The 26,952-nt window shown below is 47.9% G+C and overlaps 1 protein-coding gene across 1 annotated transcript; it reads right to left on the minus strand.

Annotated features, from left to right (window-relative positions):
* Positions 1-844: 844 nt before the first annotated feature.
* Positions 845-12,494, minus strand: LOC146782929 (stress-associated endoplasmic reticulum protein 1-like). The gene is made up of 3 exons (XM_085639702.1): positions 12,344-12,494; positions 3,485-3,560; positions 845-1,652 (listed from the first exon to the last, which is right to left on the minus strand). The coding sequence occupies exons 1-3, from the start codon at positions 12,428-12,430 to the stop codon at positions 1,612-1,614; spliced, it is 204 nt and encodes a 67-aa protein (XP_085495828.1). The 5' UTR covers positions 12,431-12,494; the 3' UTR covers positions 845-1,611.
* Positions 12,495-26,952: the final 14,458 nt, after the last annotated feature.

The following is a 26,952-nucleotide window of genomic DNA, read 5'->3' on the forward strand; positions in this document are numbered from 1 at the left end:
TCACCCTTATTTTTGAATATAAAAAAAAAAATCTCCGATTCGTGTTGCTCTAGTGGACACCTGCAGGACTGTTGACTGCTACCACCATTTTAAGACCCCGTTCTCAGGGACTGAAGAGAGACCAGTGGCCCCTCTGAAGGAGGGTCGATCACGGACTATCGGCGCCAAACCTGATCGAGTCACGCCACCACTTGCTTACTTGTTGCCAAAGTCCTGAAATAATTGCTTCATTCACCTGCTAGGATATACAGACACATGGAGAAAGCAATCTGAAGCTGTGCGCCTGAGCGCAGCAGAGCTCGTTTCCAACCAGTGATTTCACAAAGCTTCGTTCCACTAGAAAGTAAAAGCTGCTAAACATGTACACCACAGACATAAGCTCACAGACAGTAAAGGAAAACATGAAAGAAGCAACAATACACCTGCTGTGGTTTACCAACAAAGGAAATCAGAGAGGGCCAGAAACATAGCGGAAGCGATGTGTCAGTGCGGCTTGGGCATTAGCTATAAAAGCAAGGGACGTGCATTGTAATCCTGGCGTTCCCACTTCACAACGTTTTCAAACATCACAACCTTCTGTGCCTTCGTTTCCTCGGCCTCCAAAAATAGGAGCACCGACAACAAGCAACATACAGGCATTGACTCTTACAGACATAAAGGAACTTCAGAAAGGAATCTCAACCACCAATAAGGGGTGGCACTCGTGTGATCTTTTGTTCGGAGTAACCCATTGACCAGGCCAAAGTTTCCAGAATTTAGCTTCGAAGACAAACGAGGCTTGTCAAAATCCAGTGCAAAGCAAGCTCCACCTACCACCAACAGGTCAAAGAATGCTGCTCAGACATTATTAAACACTCATCAGCAAATTTTATTTAAAGCAGTTTTAATTTCATTGCACTCCAACAATTGAGCTCACGATTTAATTATAAAACATTATAAAAGTGGCAAATTTACGCAGGAGGAAAAGCATACAGAAATAAAGAGGTAGCAATTTTGTTTGGGGAAAGAGGATTAAAAAACAGACAGGCGTCCTGGATAATCAAGCCACCATTTTGGAAAGGTCCAAGTCAAAAATAGAGGGGACAAACATTTGAGACCTTGGACAACAGAACACATTTCTCATTGAGAGAAACTGCCTATACTATGAAGTTTCTGTAGGTTTTGTTTTAGCTCATGTAGGTTTTTTCTTAAAATAATTGCAAGGCGGGTCACCAAAGAAGCATAGGAAGTGGGCGGGAGGGGATTCCTCAGAAAAACTTAAAAAAGAAACTCTTTCCCATTGATAACATCAGATGATACATTTGGCCCCACGTCAAACATTTGTCTCTTGAATGGCAGTCTACGGAGAAGGTCTTTAGTTTCTCCCATAAAGGAGGCTAGTAATGGCCCATCCCAGTTTGTGCAGCATCGTTTAAATGGGAAAGCATGGTTATGTTATGGCAGAAGGGGGTAACAGTTCTTCGCTGCATGGAGGTTTCTTCCTCATTGGTTTATTCCAAGACTTTGGGCAGGGTATCCTTGGAAAGGGGCAGGATACATCTCAGAAATCCTTGTTTTCGACTGCCAGCAGATGGGACAGAGGATGAATCAGACAGGGGACAAGGGAACACCTCAACCTCCCATTCGGATGCTCTGGATCAGCTGAAATATTGCTGCAAAGGTAGAAACAAGGAAACCATTAGACGGGGCCAACCCCGGATATCTCAGCTCCTGGCTAGACAAACCTCCAACCGTGAGCCAGAGGAAATTAGACACACCACAGACACAAATACACAATACCAGAAATTAGTGAAAGACTTTTCGATAAAGCAGGAAGCTAAATGGGAGCTTTCTACTCCAGCCTCAGGCACACAACACTGGCTGAGTGCCTTTTTGGGCACAAGTAGGTATTTCTGCTTCCCACCATAAGAGTACCTAGAATTTCCAGCTAAACAAAACAAGTCACTCAGTTCCATTCGAAAGATAAGGCACATGTGGGCACTTTGAAGGGGCTTGATCAGCACTTAAGACTGGTAGGGGTAAATGCATGTAGGGCTACCAAAGCAGTGCCATCATCCAAGGAGCTTGGTAAGAATTCTAATTTTGACAAAGAATGACATTCTGATGCAAGTTCTTATAGTTTCACATCTGAGAATACATCTCTTTACAGAGTTAATGGTGTCTTGTACAGGCACCAGATAAGTTTTGTAATTTGCAGTGCCTTCCATACTACTGCTGTATCTCTACGTTTTGGCGTATATCTGCTCTGATTTCCCCCCAATTTTTGTGTGTGCCCACTGACTATGGATGTCATTCATCTAGCAGTTTAATTACTGGCATATATCAGAGGCCATCACCCCGTCAAACTGAAAAAGACGGATGTTTCCAGTTCTTCTCTTAATACGCACAAATATAGTCCTCCTTTCATTTTTTCATGAAAGTCTTTCCACCATTTCTCACTGCCTTCATATTGTTTCCTAGTTATCAAGAATACATTCATGTGTGCGGCACACTTTATGCATGACTAGTTTAGGACTCCTCGTGTTTAACACCTAATAGAGTCTCAGAGGGCGGATTCCACATCACGCAAAATATCTGGTGGCGGCTCAACAGCAAATTCAGCCTAGAGTTGCTCCTCTTCCTTATTACCTTTTCTTTACCTACTGACTCACCTATATTTATCTTACTTTCCATAGCATACCGTCTCTGGTTCAAGTAACATATGTCCTGATGAAGAGCCTTGAATGTCCGAAAAAAACATCAACCGTTTCTACCGTTCAGACTAGGAAACCAATCAGGGTAGTTTTGAAGGTTGGTGCCCAGCCAGCAACTTCATGCACAGTCTATACCCTGGTTTGACCATTGTTTTTAATTGGATACAAACCATAATTTACACATTTATTGCGCTCTGTGCAATCACTCCTCATTCAGCACTGATGATTGACAAAAGTCATTTTAATTGCTTATGTTGTACAATGCGGTCTACTTTTGAGTTGAAACATTTTGTATGTGATCTATTTTTTCCAGAGCGTACTGCCTGGTGTTTGTTTGCTTCTTGAAAATCCGCTATTTGGAATGTGGGATATTTCGTAATTCCCCCAAAAAATGTTTCTCCTTAAGCTACTTTTTCCATATACATTACCTCACTGAAACACTAAGTCCTGAACTATGAAAGCAGGCATTTATTCCACATAGGTGGCTGCTAGTTCAGACAGCCAGGGTGACAATGAAAGAGTAGACCCTGAACTGTTCAGCAACTGGTTAAACTTGTTATATGAACCCTAAATGTGTCCCAGGTCTGTAAATTCAACTAAACGTTTGACTTGAGATACAGTGCTGAATATATGGGTGCACTTCCTATTTAAAAAATTTAGGATACTTTAAGACAGGGCAACGTTCTAGACTCTGCAGGGCAGATAACATTTTCTGGGAAACTCCACCACAAACATTGTCTATTGGTTAAGAGGCTTCCACTGACTTCTCCCATGTCCCCAAAGAGACCTACCTGAGCCACAAACCACAAACACAAACAGGGCCACCAGCCAAGGACCCACAGGGGCTTTTTCCTCAGGCAGCGGTTTCTGAAAGAAAGAAAAATCTGTTTATACGTAGAAAACAAATAAACTATTGCTCCTGTACCACCACTTCGCACCCCACTCCCACCTCCCCATACAAATATACCTAGCTTCCTATTTTCATATGAAATCTGCCTTTTACACCTTTGTTGGCCAACCATACCCAAACATGTGCCATATCTGTAGGAAGCAAAAGTGAGAAGGGCTCCGTACATTAGAGCCTTCTCCAAGTTGGATCTAAGTGGAAGACACATGGGAAATTGAATTATTTTCTGTTTTCCAAACAGAACAATCTCTTTCTTTAAATGGAAACCATATTACAAGAAAACAACAAAAAACATGAACACGGTCCTTTGTCCTAAAGTTTCTTCCTATTTTATATTGCCTCTCCATCCCACCCCAAGAAAACACAAAGGGCTCATAAGGAAAATAAGGAATAACACTTCCTACCCACAAATTTTATGATCCACTCACTATTTGAATGCAATCAATTACTCTCCTTGGCTCGAAGTGAACAAGTGTTTATGTGGCACCTTAGGTGGAGAGTAGCTGCTTTGGGAAGCACTGTTTCTGCTGTGATCTGCTGCGGACTGATGATGCCCAGAGAATAAATGTTTCTATTTCATGAGTGCAAAACTAGGTTTGAGTGTTGCAGAGTCAGTGGATTCTATACTCACTTCAATCCTCCATTTATGAACCTGATTGTGCGGAACCGCTCCTCGACAGGGTTATATGAATGTACAGTGCACCGCACACATGACATTGTTCTGCAGTGTGCACACTCACTTCCAAACTTGTCGTGAGTTAAGGCAAATATTTAACTACCTATTCATTGACTACTACTTCTTATTACCACCAGTGCCCATTGTGGCAAAACTAGGTGACAAAACAGTTCAGGGAGCAAAAGTGATATATGCCGGCATCACCGCTGCTAAAATCCTGAGGTTCAAGGAAAACTTTATCAAAAAGGATCCTCATATTTGTTCGACAGGAGCAGGACAATGGCCTAATCCTATTGCCGTAAATCCAGTGACCAAAGATTGGTTTGGTTGTCCAATACCAGAACACCCATCTATGAATAGTTACATTTTGGGTAAATCATCTATGCATATGTAACAAGTAAAGTATATGAAATGTATGCAGCATGAACCTAGACAGAGGAAGAGAAGAGTCGAACAGGTTTAGAGGAAATGAATACAAAGACAGAGCAGTTCCCGTGGATGCAGAGAATGGGTGCTAAGTTGTTAAAGGAGAACAGACTATTACATCGAGATGTAGTGTTCTTTGAAGACGTGCGTCTTCTGCCCTTCTCTGAATTGAAGGAGAGTTGGGGTGGTTCTGATGGATGTTAGCCATCATGCCAGATCCTGGGTACAAAGATGAAAGTGCTCTGCCTTATGTTTTTTTGCCTCTGTTCATCTTCAGTCTGCCAGTTCCTTGGCTGCAGATGTGGCACCGGAGAGTGCCAGAGAGGCAGGGTGCTGTTTGGGATAGCTCAGTAGACAACAGACAGTGTAGTTACTCATGATGATGGTGGGGCTTCTAAGGTGGAGTGATGTGGTTTAACTTCTTCAGGGCCTTGAAGTGAAGGATGCCCTTCAGAGGAGCCAGTGTGATGTTAGGGAAGACTGAGGATAGCGATGCCACTTCTAAGATGCTAGAGCACAAGCGCTTCGACAGCAGTTCAGAAGTTGAAGATGCTAGAGCACAAGCGCTTCGACAGCAGTTCAGAAGTTGAAGATGCTAGAGCACAAGCGCTTCGACAGCAGTTCAGAAGTTGAAGATGCTGGAGCACAAGCGCTTCAACAGCAGTTCAGAAGTTGAAGATGCTAGAGCACAAGCGCTTCGACAGCCGTTCAGAAGTTGAAGATGCTGGAGCACAAGCGCTTCGACAGCCGTTCAGAAGTTGAAGATGCTGGAGCACAAGCGCTTCGACAGCCGTTCAGAAGTTGAAGATGCTGGAGCACAAGCGCTTCGACAGCCGTTCAGAAGTTGAAGATGCTGGAGCACAAGCGCTTCGACAGCCGTTCAGAAGTTGAAGATGCTGGAGCACAAGCGCTTCGACAGCCGTTCAGAAGTTGAAGATTCTGGAGCACAGTGTGAGAAGTTGGCCTGATATATGATGTCACTAGTTCTAGTGTACACCTTGTATCAGTCCAAACAACCCTTATGGCGATTGGTTGTAAAGTCAACCTTATAGACCAGCTATCCTAGGGGTAGCATGGACAAAAGCAGTCTTAGGCTAAACTCTGTATGGCATGTGAAGCCAGCTGTTATACCATATGTAATCCCTTGAATACCAAATGAAAGGACACCACAACAGATATATATAAAAATAGAATGTATTTATTCTAGTCAAACCCTCAGCACTCTTTATGAGATTCGAGGTAAGTACAACACAGTCTTATTTAAGCATACATTAAGTCACACAGGTAGTAATACAGTTAGGCCCTAGGGACCACGCAAACCATATACTAAGTAAGTGGTATAAGAACCACTGTCACGAACACAGGATAGGCCTAGGGAGTCGATGGGGCTACACTATACTACCAAAGGTTAGGAAGTGGGAGGCCCACGGGATTCAGGTGCAGAGTGGAAACACTCACGCGTAATGCGTAAAAGTCGATTGAAATGGAAGTTGTTAGAAATTAACAGTTTTAGGACACTTCTGGTATAGCTAGGAAGTCGAGACTCGGAAACTAGACCCTTGGATAATCAATACCCCTGTGAGCACCGAAGTACTCAAGTTACCTAGCCCACAGGCTGCGGGTGCATAGGTGTGAACTTGCGTCGGGTTTCGTCGTTGACTCCTATGGATGCCTGAAGGAAAGTTGCTGACAGGCAGTCAGTGAAGAGTGTCCGGTGGATTCCAAGGATGGAATCGAGAAGGAAGGATACCTGCAAGCAGAAGGGACAGAGTCTAGGTCACCAGCCAGGAGCCGGGAAGGAACCAGGCGATGTCGTGAAGATGCAGGTGAAGAGGTGAAGCTTGTCGCAGCAGCCATGGATACCAGGAGGCGTCGAGGACGACCAGGACCAGGAGGTGAGCTGTCCCACGAAGGCTCTTGCTGTCGGCGGCGTCGAAGTCGAGTTAGGACCAAACAAGCCTTGGCAAGCGGAACCCACGCAGGATGGAGGACTTGCTTCTGGTGCAGACCAGGAAGGTCTGGGGTGCTTCTCTTTCACAGAGGAGCGGGTGCCAGTCTGGAGGAGCCGGACCAGCAGGATGAAAACAAAGGTTCGTCGTCGCAGAGGTTACTAGCCAGCGGGCCAGCAACCGGACAACACGTCGAGCAACTCAGGTGCAGAAGGGCCCCACGCAGAACACGTGAAGTGTGGGGAGCTGGTCTTCTTTGCAGATGGTGCTCGGGATGGAAGCTTCTCAATTCCCCAAGCACAGCCTCGAGGAAGCCTCAGAAGTCGCGCTAGTCAGGTACTAGCCACTTTTCCCAAGTCGCCGGTCCCACGTCCCTCGTCGCCTCCACGGGTCTCAGCTTCGCTGTAGATGTGGATCTGGTTCAGAGGTGTCTGGAAGTCTCGGTGCTGGTCAGTCTCTGCAGTCGTCCCTCGTAGGATCAGTCGCAGAGCAAGCAGAGGTCGCTGGATGGTGCCTGGTTGCCCAGGGTGGTCACTCCTTGGCCACAAGGGAGATTTCTTCAGTCTTCTTCCTGAGGTCGAATGTCGAAGGTCCAGAGTTTCTGTTCAAGTTGCAGATTCAGGTTAATCTAATCTAGCAGGGCTCAGCTACCTACTGATATACCGGGCTAGTGGGCTGGGCTACCTGCAAGGTCCCTCCTATGGGTGGGACCAGGAAGGGGAGTGGCTACACCCCCTTTCCTTTGTCCAGATTCGCGCCAGAGCTGGGGCTGGAGTGCCCCAGCACCGGTTTGAACTGGACTATGCATGGAGCACCTTGTGTGCCCCAGGCATGTCTCATTCCTTTCAGCCCTCCCTGCCCCAATACACTAAAGTCTGTCTGGGGAGGTGCTAGCACCTCCCCAAGCAGGAAACCTATTGTCCAGGCCTCCCTGGCTGGGAGGGCTCCCAGCTGCAGGAGGTCAGACTCGTGTCTGTGGCAGCAGTTTCCATTGTGTGATGCTGAGGCTTTGGTCAGAGTTAAACAGCAAAGTAGGATTTTAACATGTCTCTCCCTCTAGAAGGGAGGAATAATATCCTCATTACCAGAAATGGTATGGGGGTATTATTCTAAAGTGTTAGACACCTTACACAACATGTTTTGATAAAGCCAAACCATAGTTACCATAACCGTTTAAGATTATAAGGTACTTTAAGAGTATATGGTAGGCTATATCATAGAACAGCTATAAGGACATGGTTCCGAAAGCTGCAGACAGGCTCAGCTCATGCTAGAGCACCATCTCACATGTTACCAAGCACTCTGCCTCCAGGATTGTTAAGGCCTGCCATAGGAGTGGCTCACGGGTACACATGTGTCTATTTTAAGGGTAGATATAGGTATACTATATCTAAGCAAGGGGTGATTACACGACCTTGCCCCAGCTGAGTGATCAGCCAGTTGTGTCTGATTGGAAGGCCAGGCCAGGGGTGGCATAATACATGCTGCAGCCCCTGGGAGGCCTAGGGTACACCTATGCCCTGGGTACCTAGGGTACACTGTACAGGGTCCAATAAGGTGACCCTTACCAATTGGGTATGTACCTAAGGTACATGGAGTCCATTTTAAAGAGAGAGCAGACAGCCTGAGACCCTGAATGGCAGGATCTCAGGCCAACTAAGTAGAAAAACCAGCTAGACACTAGGCAAAAAGTTGGGGGTAACCATAGTCAGATATCCACCTTCCTACACACAGCTGCTCAGTAGTTGAAGATGCTAGAGCACAGCTGCTCAGTAGTTGAAGATGCTAGAGCACAAGCGCTTCGAAAGCTGCTCAAGCACAAGCGGTTCGAAAGCTGTTCAGAAGGTGAAGATGCTAGAGCACAAGCGGTTCGAAAGCTGTTCAGAAGGTGAAGATGCTAGAGCACAAGCGGTTCGAAAGCTGTTCAGAAGGTGAAGATGCTAGAGCACAAGCGGTTCGAAAGCTGTTCAGAAGGTGTAGATGCTAGAGCACAAGCACTTCGAAAGCTGTTCAGAAGGTGGAGATGCTAGAGCACAAGCACTTCGAAAGCTGTTCAGAAGGTGAAGATGCTAGAGCACAAGCACTTCGAAAGCTGTTCAGAAGGTGAAGATGCTAGATCACAAGCACTTCGAAAGCTGTTCAGAAGGTGAAGATGCTAGAGCACAAGCACTTCGAAAGCTGTTCAGAAGGTGAAGATGCTAGATCACAAGCACTTCGAAAGCTGTTCAGAAGGTGAAGATGCTAGATCACAAGCACTTCGAAAGCTGTTCAGAAGGTGAAGATGCTAGAGCACAAGCACTTCGAAAGCTGTTCAGAAGGTGAAGATGCTAGATCACAAGCACTTCGAAAGCTGTTCAGAAGGTGAAGATGCTAGAGCACAAGCACTTCGAAAGCTGTTCAGAAGGTGAAGATGCTAGAACACAAACGCTTTGAAAGCTGTTCAGAAGTTGCTTTTCAGGAGACTCAGTTTCACTTTGATTAGACAGAGCGGCTACCAGGCCATTTGTGTCTTTTTTTAAATGTTTTCCTTGGGGATGAGGTCAATGTTGAGGGTAAAGCCAAATGAATTGGAGTTAAGTGATAGTCATGGGTTGAATCTATTAAAGCGGAAGGAGTTTAGTCAAATCTGAACTTGTAGTTGTTGGCAAGCAGAAGGAATGTTGTCTTTGGTCAGGTTACTTTTTGGGTAGGTGCTGGCATCCATAACTGGATAAGGTGGCAGCAGTTTAGATGCTGGATCTTAGGACCAGAGGAGACTTTTATAAAGTCTGTCTCATCAACGTACTGGTGAATTTTTATGCGGTTATCATTTAGTTGCGTTTCAAAGGGCTCCATGTATTGATTAAAGATGGTGAGGATAACATGAATTTGTGGAGGACTCTGGAGTAACTGGGAGCAACTACTGAGGGGCTCATGCAGATCTGAATAAACCACCAGCTGAAGATCATCTTAGTGGCTGTATATTGTTGGGGCAAATTACAGGTTTATATGATCCCAATAAAACTGTAATTTGCCCCGACAATATTAGAAGCATTACTGTGTTCAGTCAATCCCAAGGATTTTGGGACCAATTTATATTTAGGCAGACAGCCCACCGTTCCACCATAGGGACGGAGTAAAATACTCCATCCCCATGGCAGAGTGGCCGCCTGCCTAATTTAACAAGCATTGGCATAGCCAATAGGTCTCGCCTTTGAGACCTTATAAGTGTTTAGCTATGCAACAGTTGCATAACTAAATACTTATAAGGTCCCAAAAGCGAGACCTATGATCGCGATCACGATCAAACATCAAAGCGGCCGTGGGGCCGCGAAAGTGAAAGTAATCGCTGTAAAGCGCGGCGTGCGCGCCCACGCACATTCACTGTAGCTCTAGGCTGGCCTGGTAGCACTTTTTGGAGCCCTCTCAATAAGTCTTGCCAGACCAGCGCATGCGCTGGGACAGACGAGACCTAAAAATGACCACCAAGCAGGCGATTATTCATAAAAGTATTGGCAGGAACCACTGTCACAGCCGGCACTGTCAATATATTCTACCCTTTGCTACAGGGCTGCGTCAGAGGGACGATGCCCTGTACCAAACAGTATTAATTTTTCTTATTTCCAAAAAGTAAACCCTGAAACTGGATTTTCTTTTTCTAAATAAAATAAGTATTGCTCCCCTCGCCATCTCCCATGGCGGGGAGCAACATTTTGTTTTTATTGTACCTCACCACCAAGGTTTGCCTGGAGGTGACAGACAGTAAAAAATCCTAATTGGGCGAGTAGACATGTAGTAATTTAGCCGACAGCCCTTACTCCACAGGGCCATTGGAGAAGTTTGGCCATGATGGAGACGGAGCAGTCTTTTCTGCGGCCAAACGGAAGGGTTGCCCGCATATAGATTGGGTGGGCGAACCACCATGTTGGTGGGGAGGAAACTCAGTTGTGACAGGGTTCCCTTCACATCAACATATAAATCAGGCCCTAAGTCCAATGTTTGTAGATGGTGAGCACATTGAAGTCAATGAAAGCAAACACTTTTTCATAGGATGAAACATTTGGTGGGTGGGAGACCCCAATGAAGTCCAAATGTGTTGACAATTTTCCAAAAACTATTAATTGAGCCTTATACATAACATTTTCACATTTAATAAATACATGTCCATATCTGTTAGGGTAAATCAACTTCCCAGATTTGCCTATTCAGTCTGTTTTTTTTTTAGAATTTAGTCCCGGCGTACCCGCTGGTTTCTCTCGAGGAGATAAATGCTCCAGTTTTGCACGAGACACTTAGACGAGCGTATGCACTGAAATTAAATTCTTGTTCATGTTTTCACCTACATGGGATCTCTTGTGATGTTTGTAACGGCATGAATTGGAGGAACGAATGGTTCAGCCTCTCACCCTGCTCAGGGTAGAAAACCTAACAGCTGAGTTTATCGTGCGACAAGTCAAACAGAATGTCAAAACATTGCGGCATGTACTATTTTAGATAACTATTTCATTTTAAAACAGTTGTAGCCAACTGTGGCATTAACTGAAAAACAGGACAAGAAGGAATAAGTAGGTTCCATGACAGCACCAGCCAAATAAAACCTTATTTATTTAATTTTATTTGGGACTTCGTATAGCACTATTAACCACCCTAAGGGTGACGGAGTGCTTTACCTTCCAATATGGAACAGTATTTTTTTTTTTGAAGTAGCACAACAGTATTTTAAATAAAAAAAAAAAATAGATGAGCAGGTTGTTAAAGCAGGTTAGGGACAGATTGGGGAGAGTAACGCAACACGGCAGGCAGGGGAGAAGCAACACGAGAAAGAGCCCATGGGACAAAGAGAGAAATGCATGGGTGAAAGAGAGCAAAACATGTGTAGGTATTAGATACCGTGCATGAGAGAGCAACATGTAGGGACGCACACAAGCAAGACAGCTGGAAAACCTAGTCAGCCAATCAGAGAGATGGTAAACAAGCTATGCTCCATGGGAGGGACAAACACAAGATGGGAAGCAAGCAAATAAGAGTGACAGTAAAGCCAACGAAAACATGCAATTGGCAGGCTGCAAACCCACATGTTCTTGGTAAACGCACAATGTCTTTCACTACCAAACATCTTGCACTGTCTGGTAGGCTCAACATAAAGATGGCCGCACACACGTCATCACACCTTGTCTACAATGTGGCAAAGCATTGCCAGGAGGATATTTTTATTTTCTTTGTGTCGACACTGAACCACATTGGCTAACCCAATAAGTGCGCGTTAGCAGCCAAAAAGCGAGAGCCATGGATGCCAAAGCTTGTCGGTTTTGAAAATCTGGTGACTTGATCATCTGCATGTATCCGGAGTATTTTCAAAGCAAATTAGGCAACCTGCGTTATCCAGTTTACTCTAATCGCCTCTACTCTACACTCAAGGAGTCCACGCTCTTTACCCTGACACATGTGTTCTGCCCCCACGTAAGCCAGCGAGGGCAGGGCCCCCGTGCCTCAAGCACCTGTCCCTTCAGCCAGCTTCCAGATTAATTCATCAGCGCCCCCTCACTACACCACCCCGGTTCAGTATCTCGCACTTCGTCACTCCCTGGGCCACAATAATCGCTTCCCTAGCACGTTTTCAACACATATATCTTTCCAGGGCTGTTAACTTCCCTAACAACCCCCCGCTGATCCGCAGCTCGGTACAAACACCACCATAATCACTCCACCTCACCGCCTGTGGCCTGGGTCCAGCTCCCCTCTGAGTGATGCTCTTGCTGTGCTTCTCGTTCGCCACCTTCATGCGCTGCACCCCGGACATGGTTGCACTCCGTCCCCTCTCGTGCCCTGCTCAGCCCTCCTGCCACTGCCACTGCCCCGACACTGACACCTCTCCTCCCCCTCCCGAGCCTGACACCGAAGTCCACGAAGCCAATCCGCGTGGCAGCACCGCCGCCATCTTAGAAGAGGTCTAACATAAAGACATTTACAGGTGTGCCACTGAAGTTATGCCTGTACTAGACACTGAAACGATATTCTTTTGTTATGAAGAAACAAGTTATGTCTTTACTGTTTCTAGAAAGTTATTCCACTGTGTTTATATAAAAAAGTATGCACAACTATATATGAATACTTTAATGAGTACTGACATAAGAAATAATTCACAAATAACTTGAAGGTTATCGGTTAAAAGTAATGCCCTGAACGTACAATTGATCAGAAAACATACGTTCTACACATCACTACTTCTTGACACCTGTTATGGCACAATAGTATTTCGCAATCTTTTCGTTTTACTGATACACTGGCTATGTGTGACGTCAGCTCTCGCTCTATTCCCCCATCTCCCAGGAGCAGCGCGTCACTCTTTCTTCTTCATCCATTTCCAGCGGCGTGTTCTTGCAGTTAAAGGGCGTTTGCAGTGGAATGCTTAGAAAGATACAAATGTTACAGACATTTTAGCATCCTTGAGTTTTTTTGAAAAACATAAAAGTGTCACATTCTGACATTAATCCTAGGCTCCTCAAAAAAACATTAAGACGCCATTTTTACAAATATGCTATGTAAGTACATCATCCTTGTGTTATTAATCATTATTTAAATGAATCTGCGCAATGGAATTGATTTATTATTAACTACCTAAAAGACGATACTGTATAAAGGACACCTGCTGTCATGCTTAGATGGCCGCTAAGTATGCTGAACTGTCCGTTTTTTGTTTCCATTCACCCCTATTACAATGCTGGACAGTGCGCACGCGCAACTGCCGCCATCTTCCCTTACTTAATGACACGTCGGCCGTGTAGCATAATGTTATGAGTCGCGCATACGTCATCGGTGACGGCACTTGGCCTCTTGGGGGAAAAATATTCAACGAGGTTCAAATGTTCTGGGTGGTCCTTGTTCGCTTCTGTTAATTAAGTGCGAGCTACACTACCCGAGATCACGGGGCCCTCGTGGGCAGCGTACGCTGTACTTGTTATTTTTTCTGTCTGAATGTTTTGATACTTTCGACTGTTGTTGCTCTCATTGTTTGGTAAATAACGCCTTTTGCAGATTTTCAAAGTAGTTTATTCATTTATTTAATGCATTTTTATATAGCGCGTACTTTACCCAAAGGTGTCAGTGCGCTGCACAATAGAGCCAAGTAGTTACATGAGGAAATTTACATACTTACACGTTACAGATACAAACGAGATCGATGAAAAAGTAAAATAAAACAATAGGTGGCAGTCACACAAAAATCCAAAACACTATAGGATTAGGATCGTACAGGCATACATTACATATTTACAACATTGTAAGAACTTCCTAGAGGGACATGAAAAGGGATGTATTAATTCTGGAAGTGTCTTTGGAAGAGAAGAAATTTGAGGTCAGTTTTGACAGTGCGGGTAGAGGTGGTGGTACGGAGTAGTGAAGTGTAATGGAATGTACACTTCATGTTCTTTGCTTTGTTGTTGCTGGAGCTCATGAGCTCTCGTTTGTCAATGAACATTCTGTTATTGGAATGCGCGCAATTGTTGTTATGCGCGCATGTTGTTTAATTGTTATTCAAAGTAGCATTTGTTAAATGTGCATTCTCATGCGTCCACCTCCTCCTTGAAGCTTGAACAAATCTTTGCTAACAGGTTAGTTTGGACTTCAAAGAGGAAGGACGCACTCCCGTGGTGTCATCTTTAAATCTGGAATAAATCATCATATTTTATATCAACTCGTTTCCTCTGGATCATCTGTACTTGAAAAGAAATATCTTCATTTCATTTGGCGACGATTTACCTGGTTTTCCTCTTTCAACACCACAATTGTTGTGTTTCCTACGTTCGCTGCAACAGCTGATTTAATTGAAAACTTCAGCTACGTCATTCTGCTAAGGAAATCCTTCCTGTTTAATCTGCTTTTACGCATTGGCTGGAGGAGAGGGTTTCCGGATTGGCATCTGCTTTTCCTTTTACTCCGCAACAAACTTCTCTCAGGGTGAGTGTAGTGTTGATGAAAGGACGCTCCAAACCAGGTAGTTTATCTTGTAGATTTATTGAGTTGGTAAATTATATACAGAGAGATAAAGCTAGAGTCTAGGTAGGAGCCCCACCAGGAGCAGCTTCCCTGCTGCTCAGCCCTTCATCCAACTGATTCACGCACGCACACATTCCAAACACTAACATTCCAGGAGGCAGTCATTCTGGCTGAGCAGCAGGATACCACATATCTTCCCCCTTTACAATGCAAAGGAAGGAAGTTTTAAAAGGCATCAAAAATAGGCAAGAAAATGAGAATTAAATATAGTGAATGGTACACTGAAAGAAGGCGTGAAAATGAAATAAGGAAATTGCAGGCAGAGGAAATAAAGTGGATAGGAAGTGAGAGAAAAGAGAAGTACAAGCGACTATTACACCATCTTCCTTTTCACAAAAACACAAAATGAATACAAACGCATACAACAGACTAAAGAGGAAACCGAGTACTACGATCATGTATGCTGGCCAGGCAAACAGAAAAGTACAGGGTGTTAGAAAGAAAATAAAAGTGAAGTAGTAAGTAAACGTAGAATACGCAGAAATGGGAAAGTAGCAGAAATGGAAAAACACCAGAGAACTCTCCCCAAGATAAGGTGGGTGGTGTAGTGTATAATACAAGAAATGCAGAATTACCCCAAAGGAGAAGGGTAGAAGATGTGGGAGAGACAGACGATATGAAACGTGTGGAGAAAGACCCCACCGTGTCAAATGTGTGGAGAAAGACCCAACCGTGTCAAATGTGTGGAGAAAGGCCCCACCGTGTCAAATGTGTGGAGAAAGACCACACCGTGTAAAACAAAATGCAAATAAAGGAAGCACAATAGCTCATGACACATGCAGAAATACAAATCAATGAAAGGTTCCCTAAAAGGAAACAAAAACATGTAGCATGTAAAAGAGAAACTTACAGTCATGTAAATATAAATTGCGCAGGACATCGCAAAAAAAAACAGTTTTTAAAGAGCTGAAACTTCTCTCCGGTGAGCGACTCCTCACCCGAAGCTCTGGACAGAAGCACGAAGTAGTAGAAATGGAAACACAAAGTACTTAAATAGGGACACGCAAGTTCCAATGAGGCACAAGTAGCAATGAAGAAGTTGTGTAACTTGTGTGACTCGCCATGTGTGTCCAGTACATAACACATTCCTTTACACGAGTACACAGACGCAGAAATCAATCAATCAATCAATCATAACACTTGTATAGCGCGCTACTCACCCGGAAGGGTCTCAAGGCGCTTGGGGGAAGGGGGCCGCTACTGCTCGTACAGCCAGGTCTTGAGTTGTCTCCTGAAGGCGAGGTGGTCCTGGGTCAGCCGAAGGTGGATGGGGAGGGAGTTCCATGTCTTGGCCGCCAGGTAGGAGAAGGATCTGCCTCCGGCGGTGGCTCTTCGGATGCGTGGTACGGCGGCGAGGGCGAGGCTAGCGTGTTGTAAATTGAAACAACGATGTGATTAAGCATTTACTAAAGACATTAATTCCTCTGTTATAGATTGTGTTTTCTCTGTTATGTTGGCCGAAGCTTGGACTCCATTTTGTATTGTCATGCTTCCACGTGTTCCCCACGAGAAGAGTCCAACCTCTGTGTTAGTTGCTCTTGTAATCTGCCTAGTAACAGTCTATAAATAGCTCCTTTGTCTATCTGGCACATGCCCAGACTTGACCACATCTGTTATCAGTTAGCCTTGCTTGACCATGTTTTCGCGGGCTCAAGGAGTGCGTTAGCTCCGCCCACATATTGATTCAGTATCGAAAATGACCATAAATGGTAATGTTCTTCGTCTTCATGTTGTATCCACCCACTTATGAGCCCCTCTACTGTGTATAAAAGGGGACCATGTACGAAGGTTCTTTGTGCTACTCTATGCAATACTGAAGAGTGTTGTGTGGATTGTAGGACCACCCTTAAGGGTTAATAAATGCTGTCTTTGTACTTTGCAGTTTCCGTGCCAACTTCCTTATAGATTCCATTACAGGAGAGCGAACCCTTGTGTCCTGCGGGCCTAGCTGGGGCCTGTATTCATCAATTGGCGCCCGTCACGTGGGGCTCATCGGCGACTCGGATGCTCGAAGGACTGGTCGCGACGAAGGTGAGGAATTGGGCCGGGGACGTGATCACTGCCAGCGGCGTCTTAGCCCTGGCATCCCGAGGTTTTCTTCCTTCCCTTCCGAGCTGACCGTCTGGGTGGCGCCGGTCCTCGACTGAGACCTCTTCTGTCGGTCTTGCCGTGAAAGCCGTTTGGGCGATTGTGGAGCTTGGCAGTTGGAATCTGGACTCTTGATTGGTAAGAACCGGTGTACGGTACTTGCTCCGAGTTTTTGAAGCCTGATCTGGCTATTTGAGTTTGATTTGTGATGACTAGTCATATTTTGAATTTGTCTTTTTGAATATATATGCGTTGCAACACATATAGGCAGGTAATGTGGAGAGATTTCTCCGGAGCTGTGTAACTTTGAACGGCGCAACGATTAAGTGCCATTTTTCTATAATATTGCATATTTTGCATTATTTTTGAGCATGCCTGCTTTCAGCGCACTCCGTAAGTGGTGTGGCTGTTTTGGGAACCGGTTGAACCTCGAGGAATCTGCTCCAGCTCCCCCAGAGGGGACTCCTAATAGGGATATGTATGTGAAGCATGGTCTTTCTTCCATAATGTACAGCACAGTATGGAGGAAATATACAAAAAAAGATTCTGAGTTGCGATGGCCTTTGTATGGATCGTTTGATATACGTAAGATTGAGTATGTGGAACAGTGTATGTGTAAGCGGCGTGCTCGTCAGGATATGTTTGAGTGTGTGCGGTTGTGGGTGAAGGAGGTACGTGAGCGAGAGAAGCGTGAGAAAGCGCTGTTTGATAAAGAACAACGGAAGAATGATCATGTGCGAGCACAGGAAGCGAAGCGACGGGAGGACAGAGAGCAGACGGACAGGCAAGAGAAGGAGCGTAGGCTACAAGTTTCGGGTCAATACGTTGTTCGGCAGCCACTTTATCCTGTCCTTAATAATCCTGATGATGATTTTTATTTACTAGATCGCTCTCCGCCCCCTTATGTCGGCGCATCTGCTCCAAGGCCGCAAGATTCTGGCCCGGGTCCGGGTAAGGTAGATACGCGGTCCATGTTATCAGCCGAACAAATGGCTGCGCTTCGGCAAATTTCCTTCCGTGCACTTAACGGCAAGATATCCATAGAGGAATTATTTCATACTTGGGGGGCGTGGCAGGAGAGAGATAAATTGTATTTTCTGGGTCATTTCGCGGAGGAAGTGATTGATGCTTTCCGGAAACGTTCTGGTGTTTTTGAGCCCGACGAAGTATCATCGGATGCTAAAGCATTGCGTAATGGTGTTTTCTCTTTTTCTAAGGCTCCAGATATGGCTCGGCGGCTGTTCGCCTTGCGGGACGAGGTGCTGGTCTATAAAGAGAAAGCGCGCCAGCGAGCAGGGGAGGAGAAGCAGTCGGATTCGTGCACAACAGAGGGCCACTCATCCACCTCCCAGTCAGATAAGGATGACATAGTGCATGTTAAACCAATGCGAGAGGCGGCGCCTTTGTATGTTCCTCCTAAAGGAGCGGGGACTAGCTCGGACATTACCTCCGCCGATGCTAAGGGATATTTTGTGTATAATTGGGTTTACACTCCGTGGCATAGGGCTGATGTTATGGCATTAAAGAATGCGCTGCCCGACCCCCGCAAGAATCCAGCGGCCTTCTATGAAGAAGTCGAGGGGGCCTTGAATTCTTGCGTCATGACTTTAGCAGATATAGATCTGTTCTTTGGGCTTATTCTACCACCAGATATGTGGCGATCTGTGCGAAAGGTAGATGATGTTGCCACTTTTAAGGCTCGATGGTCTGAATTGGAGGATGAGGATAGGGAGAGGAAGCCCGCGCAGAAACCGCCCCAGAATATTTTAGATCTCCCTGCTGCTATTGTGACTAAGTTGAAGACTATTATCCCCCCTAAAAAGATTGACTGGAATATGTTAGCTGCATGTAAACAGAAAGTTGATGAGTCAGTTGCGGACTTCTTTACGCGCTTTGAGGAGACGTTTCATGATTTTAGTGGACAGTCGCTTACCGACGATACGGGACGCCACCTCTTTGCGGATAAATATGTGGCTAATCTGCTGCCGGCAGTTGCGGCCCGTCTAAAAGCGAGTGAAAGTTCTTGGTCCTCCGCTACACCGACGGCCCTCCTGACTATCGCCCAGTATTATGAGCGTCAGGAGCAAGAAGCAAAGGGCCAGGAGGAAAAGAAATCGAAAGATTTGAAAACAAAGGTGATGTTGGCGCAAGTCTATGGCCCGCCTCGACGGGGTAGTAGTAGAGGTAGGGGAGGATCTTATGGTCCTCCCTCGGGCCGGTCTGATTTGAATAGGAATCAATGTGCGTATTGTAAGCAATCGGGTCATTGGGCTAGGGACTGCCCGGCGTTGCATGCATCGCGCCAGGGGCATACCCACGGTGGCCCGCGAGGTAGAGGGGGTTTCTCGAACTTCCGAGGGAATTCTAACGAACAGGCTCGTCTTGAGTCTGCTGGGCAGCACCGAGATAGATCAAATGTTTTCGATCGCCAGCATCAGTATCAAGCATCAGGAATTGACCGGTCGGGGTACCATGACTCTCAGCATGCATAGGATTGCGTTGGATGGGGGTTAGAATCAGTTGAGGTGCCGGTCGATCAGAAGGGCCCTTATGTATCGGCTGAGGTTTTGGGCTCTACTGATCAGTTCCTAGTGGATACTGGAGCGACACGTAGTGCGCTATCTAAGCAATTGGTTCCGGGGGCTCCCCCATCCGGCTTAATGGTCACATCGGTAGGGTTTGATGGTACACTCTCCCGAAGCCCTCTTTCACAGCCCCTCATGTTTAAGGTTGATTCTTTTTCTGCACCCTGTCCGTTTCTGCTTGCCCCGTACACACCGGACAATATTATGGGTCTTGATATGTTAAAGCACTTTAGGGCTACTATCCGCTGCTCCCCTGCTGGTGTGCGGGTAATATTGAATGACAATTACCCCCGATCTGAACGGATGTGTACGATGTCAGAGGATGCGCTGTTAGCTACCCTCCCTCATGCTTTGTGGGCAACTTCGGATACTGATGTGGGACAAATGGTGATTCCGCCGGTCCACATTAGCGTCCAGGAGGGGGCGGTGTTACCACGCCTCCCGCAGTACCGTATTTCCCAGGAGGGTGAGGAGGCTCTCATACAGATAGTGCAGGATTTGATAACGGTTGGGGTAGTCGAGGAAGTCACCTACAACATTTGTAACAGTCCGATTCTTCCCATACTGAAAAAGGATACGGATGCCAGAGTTTATCGGTTTATAATTGATTTGAGAGAAGTGAACAAGATCGTGATACCTCAATACCCAGTGGTTTCCGATATCACGACGTTGCTTACCTTGGTCCCGCCTACGGCGACCATGTTCTCAGTGATTGATTTGAAAAATGCCTTCTTTTCCATTCCCATTCACCCTGATAGCCGATACCTTTTTGGGTTTACATTGAATAATAGATCTTATCGTTTCTGTAGGATTCCCCAGGGCTATACAGAAAGCCCTAGCATTTACAGTCAGGCTTTGAAAAGACAATTGGATTCCTTTGTTCTGCTCGAGGGGGTCGCCCTCATTCAATATGTTGATGACATCTTGCTGGCGGCTGACACCCTGGAGTTGTGTGAAAAAAGTACGTTATCCTTACTTTCCTTTCTAGCGTCCCGAAATCATAAGGTATCTAGGAAGAAATTGCAATTCTGTAGACCAAAGGTGACTTATCTGGGTCACCTTTTGTCTAAGGAGGGACGTGCACTCACACCGGATCGTATCCAAGTAATTTTGGATACACCGAGACCATCCACACAGAAGGATGTGCGTGCATTTTTGGGCCTTGTTTCTTTTTGTAGACAGTGGATATTGGGGTTTTCGCACATAGCTAAGCCATTGTTAGCCCTTTTGACAAAGGACACGCCTATCCCAATCCCTTGGTCAGATGAGTGTGATACTGCTTTTCAGCAACTACGACAGGCCCTTTGTTCAGCACCAGTGTTAGGAACCCCTGATTATGCAAAACCCTTTTCGTTGTATGTGCATGAGAAAGATGGATGTGCATTGTCAGTTTTAGTGCAGATGCACGGTGATAAGCAGCGCCCATGTGCATATTTTTCGGCTGTACTTGACCCTGTTGCCCGAGCATTACCAGGGTGTTTTCGCTCGGTTGCGGCGACAGCTGTGTCAATACGCCAAAGCGAGGGAATTGTGTTATCTCATAAGCTGTTGGTATTAGTCCCCCATGCTGTGGATGCCCTGCTTAATCAAACAAAGACGCAGCATTTGACCAGTGCCCGTTTAACGGGATATGAGTTGACGCTTTTGGCTCCTCATATTACGTTGAAAAGGTGCGTAACGTTAAACCCGGCAACATTGTTGCCATACCCCGAAACCCAGCCTGAGGCGCGGAAAGCGCATGATTGTATTCTCGTGACTGAGGAACAAACAAAGGGTCGTATTGATCTCCAGGATACGCCCTTTCCAGATGTAGATGGGGAACTGTGGGTGGATGGATCCTGTCTGAAGCTGCCAGATGGTACGACTTCAGCAGCATACGCAATTACCACATTACAAACGATAGTGGAGACAGCACGCATACCACAGAAATCAGCTCAAGCAGCGGAACTGATAGCATTAACACGAGCATGTGAGCTCAGTACAGGATTATGTGTGAATGTTTATACAGATAGCCGCTATGCCTTCGGAGTAGCGCATGACTTCGGCCTACTCTGGAAGGAGAGAGGGTTTTTAACGTCACATGGAGTACAGATAATGCATGGAGAGTTAGTTCATAATCTTTTAACTGCATTGACATACCCAAAGAAAATTGCCATCGTTAAGTGTAGCGCCCATAGGAAAGTGGTTGATAAAGTTGGAGAAGGGAATGCGTTAGCGGATCGAGTAGCACGGGAGACTGCGATGCAGCCCGGTACTACTGCCATGTATGTAGTGAAGTCACAGGTGGAGAGATGGCATGATGCGAAGGAGGAAGTGCGAGAAATGCAAAGGACCGCTTCTGACAAAGAGCGGGAACAATGGGCTAGCGAGGGAGAACTGGATGACGAGGGTTGCTGGAGAAATAAGCAGATGGATAGATGGAAATTACCCACGGCCTTTGTACAACCTATGGTTCAGATGGCACATGGGCTAGCACATGTTGGAGCTTCCGCAATTGTGAAATTGCTTACCCAAGTCTGGGAGCATCCAGAGATTGCTAGCACAGCAAAGAGGGTGGTGCAGACCTGTATGATCTGCCTGAGGTATAACCCAGGAAAGGGTACCCGAACTCCAGCAGGAGGATTTGTGACACCCACTGCACCCTTTGAGGTTCTGCAGATGGATTACATCCAGCTGGAGTGCTGTAATAATCTGAAGTATGTTCTAGTAGTGGTCTGCGCTTTCAGCAAATGGGTTGAAGCGTACCCTACGAAAGACAATACTGCAATGACTACTGCGAAGTTGCTGCTGAAAGAGTTCTTCCCTCGATATGGCGTCTGTAGACTTCTGTGGAGTGATAACGGCCCTCACTTTGTAGCGGATGTTATAAAGTATGTCTTGAAGGGTCTAGGCATCACTCAGAAGTTCCACGCCGTGTTTCACCCTCAGTCTGCAGGCCTAGTTGAGAAGTATAATGGTACACTGAAGCTTAAGATCGCCAAAATTCAAGCTTCGACGTCTTTGACTTGGCCAGACGCTCTGCCACTGGCGTTATTGTCAATTAGATCAGTACCGCACTCTCGAACTGGCCGCGTTCTCTGGTCCCTGCCCCTGGATTGAGGGTTTCTTGAGGGGGGGAAGTTGCGTTGGTGGCTGCAGGTGGACTACTCAGTCTCTGCCTGTCGTCCCTGGATTCTCCTCTCGCCGGGCCAGATCAGTGGGTAGTTCAGGATCCCTCACTCACTTAAAGGGCAGTGCCTAAACCCTGTCACCTTCAGAGGCATAGGTCCCTGACTGATCCTACCGCCTAAAACTCCTGTGAGGGCTTCTCCAGGTTTGCGTTGCCCCAACTATATCTTTCCCTCGCCCTGTGGACAGTAGGGGGGGGGTAGGTAGGCTCAGGGCCCAGCACACAGGCCTATGTGGCGGTAACCCCTGGCAGCAGGTCCCCTCTCTCCCAGGTCCACCCTCTGACTGACTGCATGGCAACCCAGCTCCTCCCTTTAGACGCCCCTCACCCCACCTTCCAGACAGTGCCAGAAGCTTCTAGAAGCGTCTGGGAAAACTGGCTCTAACTGGCCTAGGGGGAGGGGTAGAGCACCCTGGGTGCCAGGCTTCCCTCCAAAAGCTGGGGCTGCTGGGAAATAATGCCTAGACTGTCAACCCAGCTCAGTCAAACGGCGCAACCACACAGCTTTGGCATCCATCTTAAATTACATTTTTAAAATGGGGAAACTCCGTCTGCACACATTCATACAGCATTCATATGTGGTTCCACAGAAAAGCGAAAAATTTCTGGGAAAAGGGCCAAGTCCAACACAACCCCCTTCCAGCCAAAAGCCAGGGTAGACCGATCAATGCCTTGATGGGCTTCCCTGCTTAGGGCGAGAAAAGGTGGACGCAGGCCCACAACTGCAGGAGCACCCGCAGGTTCTCCTCCACTCTGGAACCCGAAGGTTCCCTCTCTCAAACCTTCCTCGACCGACTGAGCCACCACCCGGGGGTCCCCTAGCTGGTTGTGGCCAGGACTGGCCCCTAGGCCACCCAGATGTCTCTGGCCCTTGCGGTCTCACAGAGTGGGGGGCAGTAACCCCAGGCCCGTAGTACCCGTTGACCACTCTCCTCCTCCTCCTTGCAGTTCCGAACTGCCACTGGTCCTCCCACCTGGGGTCCGCACCCTCAGGCTGACCAGCCCTCAGGGGCGAGGCTCTCCTCCCCCTACCTCTCCTTCTGGGGTTCCTCACCCTACTCCCATGCGAGGCACCCTCAGACCACCACTCTTTCCCCAGTCCAGGGCCTTGGCCCTTCAACTGGTTCCCCAGCCTAGGGTCTAAACCCTTAGGCTGCACCGGTGCCAGGGGCGAGTCCTCCCTCCCCCTGCACCCCCTCCCAGAGTTCCGCACCCTCCCAACGGGAGTAGCACCCCTGGAAGACAATTCTGGGGGGACACTGCTAACAGATGTCCCACCCGCCAGGTCAGGCAGTACCCATCCCCGGCCCCCCAACCCAGGATCTAAGCCCTGTGGCTGAGCCGGTGCCCGAGGTGAGACCTTCCTCCCTCTGCACCCCCTTCCAGAGTTCCGCACCCTCCCACCTGGAGAAGTACCCCTGGAAGTCAATTCTGGGGGGACACTGTTAACAGATGTCCCACCCGCCAGGTCAGGCAACCCCTGAACCTGGCATCCCAGCCCAGGATCTAAACCCTGCAACTGGGCCAACCCTAGGACCTCAGGAGCTCTGATTACAGATGCCCCGGGTCCTCCTGACACTAGGGGCTCCCCCTCACCGGGCGGCACATCAGGACAGCCTAGGCTCCCAACCTGGGGCTCCCTTACGGAACTCTCCAGGCCCTGAGACTGCGGTTGGGGCACCTCGGGACACCTCCCCGTCTCACTCCTTCCTATGGATAGGTCGTGAGGCCCTACAACCCTCTCTCTTCCCGGGGACCTAGCTGGGCTATTCGCCACCTCTCCCACCTCGCTGGGTTGGAAGATCCCTGCACCACCCTCTTCAGGGTCACTCCCCAATGCCTCCTCAGACACCCTGGCCCTCACCCAGAGGTCTGCCTCCTGTGCAAGCTCCCTTGGGTCGGAGAACCCACACTGTACTAGGTGGTGACGCAACCTGGGGGAACAATTTCTGAGCATGTGCTCCCGGATGAGTACCTGGCACAGCCCTTCCCACTCATTCACTGCACTCCTCACCACCCAATCCTCCAATTCAGTCCCACACACCTCCACAAACTCCCCCCAGGACTGGTGGGACAGTTTTCCCCTGCCCCTGAACTCTAACCTGTCCCCCTCTTCCTGGGTATCAGGCACCGTCTCCTGGGCTCTGGGAGTGGGACACCCTACATTGGATCCACTCTCGCTGCCACCACTGGATCCCACCCTTACTGGTGAATCCAGACCACAAAAACCACTCTCAGGGGACAACCCACCCTCCCGAGCTGGTCTCTCCCTGGCAAAGGCCCTCTCTGCCTCCGCCATCCTCTCCTGCGCTAGGACCTTCTCCGTCTCTAGCCTCTTCTCCTGCACACTCAGCCGCGCTAGCTCCACCTTGAGCCTTCCCAGCGCCAGCTGATGCTCCCTCTCTTCCCTCCTATCTACCCACTCTTCTGGGGACAGGGAAAGGGACGGGGCAGTGCCCCCAGGACTGGACCCAGCGCGGGACTCCCTAACTCTGGTGTCCTCACTCGCTACTGGCGTCTCCCCCCGGTCATCTTCCTCCTCCTCGTCAGTGTCACCACCCTCCTGGGTTATGGATGGGGTCCCCTCACTGTCGGAGTCCTCCCCTCTCTGGAGGTCCTCCCCCGGGTCTCCACTAAATCCACCCTTTAAATATGCGGAGGGGTAATCTGATAGGTCCCCACCAATCTCTAAGGGTTCCCCCCTCTTGAGGGCCTCATAGAGAAAGAGCTTCCTGCGTGTGTTGCCTACTGGGGGTATCCCTCTCTCCCTGCAGAAATAAATCACTTCCTGCTCCGTGTACTCCCCAAGATCACCTTCGTTGTAGGTCAACCCCATCCTGGCAAGGTACACCCGGGACACACCACCCACAGTGCAACAGGGGGACACAATTTAAAAACACTTCCAGGAGGAAATCACAATCATGGAAAAAACAATAATTCCCCAAAACCTGAGATTACATTACACACTCAGTTTGCAGTGCAACCCGTGGTCGCTGCGGTACTGCGCAAACACAAGTCCTATCCCACCGCTGAACACCAATGTTGGAAACGGGTAGCGTGGTGCAGAGCGGGCGGGCCAAACTCCGGAGGAAATGTGCAAAGCATCCACGCAGTACACACAGGCGACACACAAGGCACACTACAAAAAGAGACACTACACCAGTTGAGGTAAAAATAACTTTTGTATTTGTCAAAACACCTCAAGGGGTCAGGTAATCTCTACACTGCGCCAACTGGCGCTGGGTCAAATTTACAGGGGGGAATTATATACATGGCAGGGCCAATCGGGCCGCTGCCAGAACCATTGCGAAGCACAGGTAGAATAAATGTACGTGACAGGAATAAAGGTAACATCCATCCACATGAATCCTGCAATAAAATACATCAGGGCATGATGTTAGACATTAGGCCGGAACACCTGTAACGGAAACCTCACGGCATCACAATATACATGACCGGCCTGGGCATCCCCTGAGGCAGGAAATTAGGGTAGGCAGAGCATCAATACATCAAACCCTGGCCTCTGAAACTAGCGCTGCACAGAACAAATGACTAGCACTTTAAATCCGGCATCTAAACATAGGGCTACGCCTATCAATCTATTAGCGCTTCAAACAGGGCATGGCAAATAAACATAGCGCGTGAAAACAGGCATCAATACATTAAACCCTGGTATCTGAATAGCACTTTAGATCATACCCTTCAACATAGCGCTGCACAGGGCGATGCACTAGCGCGTTAAAACATGTCCTGTAACATAGCGCTTAAACATGGCCTGTAAATATGGCGCCAACCCTGGCATTTAATCATGTTCCTCAGCGTTACAGTAGGTCAGGGCATCCACGGTCGTGATGAGGAAGGGACCCTGGGGCCCCACTCCGGGAGTCGCTTCAAATGCGGCCCCCCAAGGTCCCAAACAGTAACAAGCTCTTGGAGCCCTAAACGAAGCAAGAGGTGGAGGCATTAAATATTGCTAGCCCCTACCCCTGGCACTTGCTCGGAGCCTTTCTGGAGTCACACTGGTGCAGGGGGAAGGGCGGGCACCGACAATGTGCCCCGTCACGCCCACCATCCCCCGCTCCTCGAAAAGGCCCTTTCGTGGGGGGAGCCCGCCCTCCAGGTGCTTTAAATCGATTCCGATGCAGCTGCCCGCTGTCAAGTGGGGCAGCTGAGGACCACCCACACTCAGGCGGTCCCGGGGGGGGAAGGCGAGCACCGATCCTATGCCCCGATGCCTCCCCCAGCCAACGCGGACCAAGGCCCCACTCACCGGCACTTCCCTGACGTCTTCACCCAGGCGGGGGCAGGCGCCGACAATGCGCCTCGAGCCCCTCCTTCCGCCTCTCTGCTACGACCGCGGGGCTCTCTTCAGCGTAGGAGAGCCCCGACCACATCAGCGCTTCTCCGACTTCGCCCAGGCCCCCT

The sequence above is a fragment of the Triturus cristatus genome, chromosome 12, assembly GCF_964204655.1.
Source record: "Triturus cristatus chromosome 12, aTriCri1.1, whole genome shotgun sequence".
Classification (NCBI taxonomy): domain Eukaryota; kingdom Metazoa; phylum Chordata; class Amphibia; order Caudata; family Salamandridae; genus Triturus; species Triturus cristatus.

Coding starts and splice junctions, on each gene's coding strand:
- LOC146782929 (XM_085639702.1), bottom strand. CDS start 12,430: ATGTCCGGGGTGCAGCGCATGAAGGTGGCGAACGAGAAGCACAGCAAG. Junction 3,561..12,343: donor CTGGACCCAGGCCACAGGCG/GTGAGGTGGAGT, acceptor TCTTTCTTTCAG/AAACCGCTGCCTGAGGAAAA. Junction 1,653..3,484: donor GTTTGTGGTTTGTGGCTCAG/GTAGGTCTCTTT, acceptor CTACCTTTGCAG/CAATATTTCAGCTGATCCAG.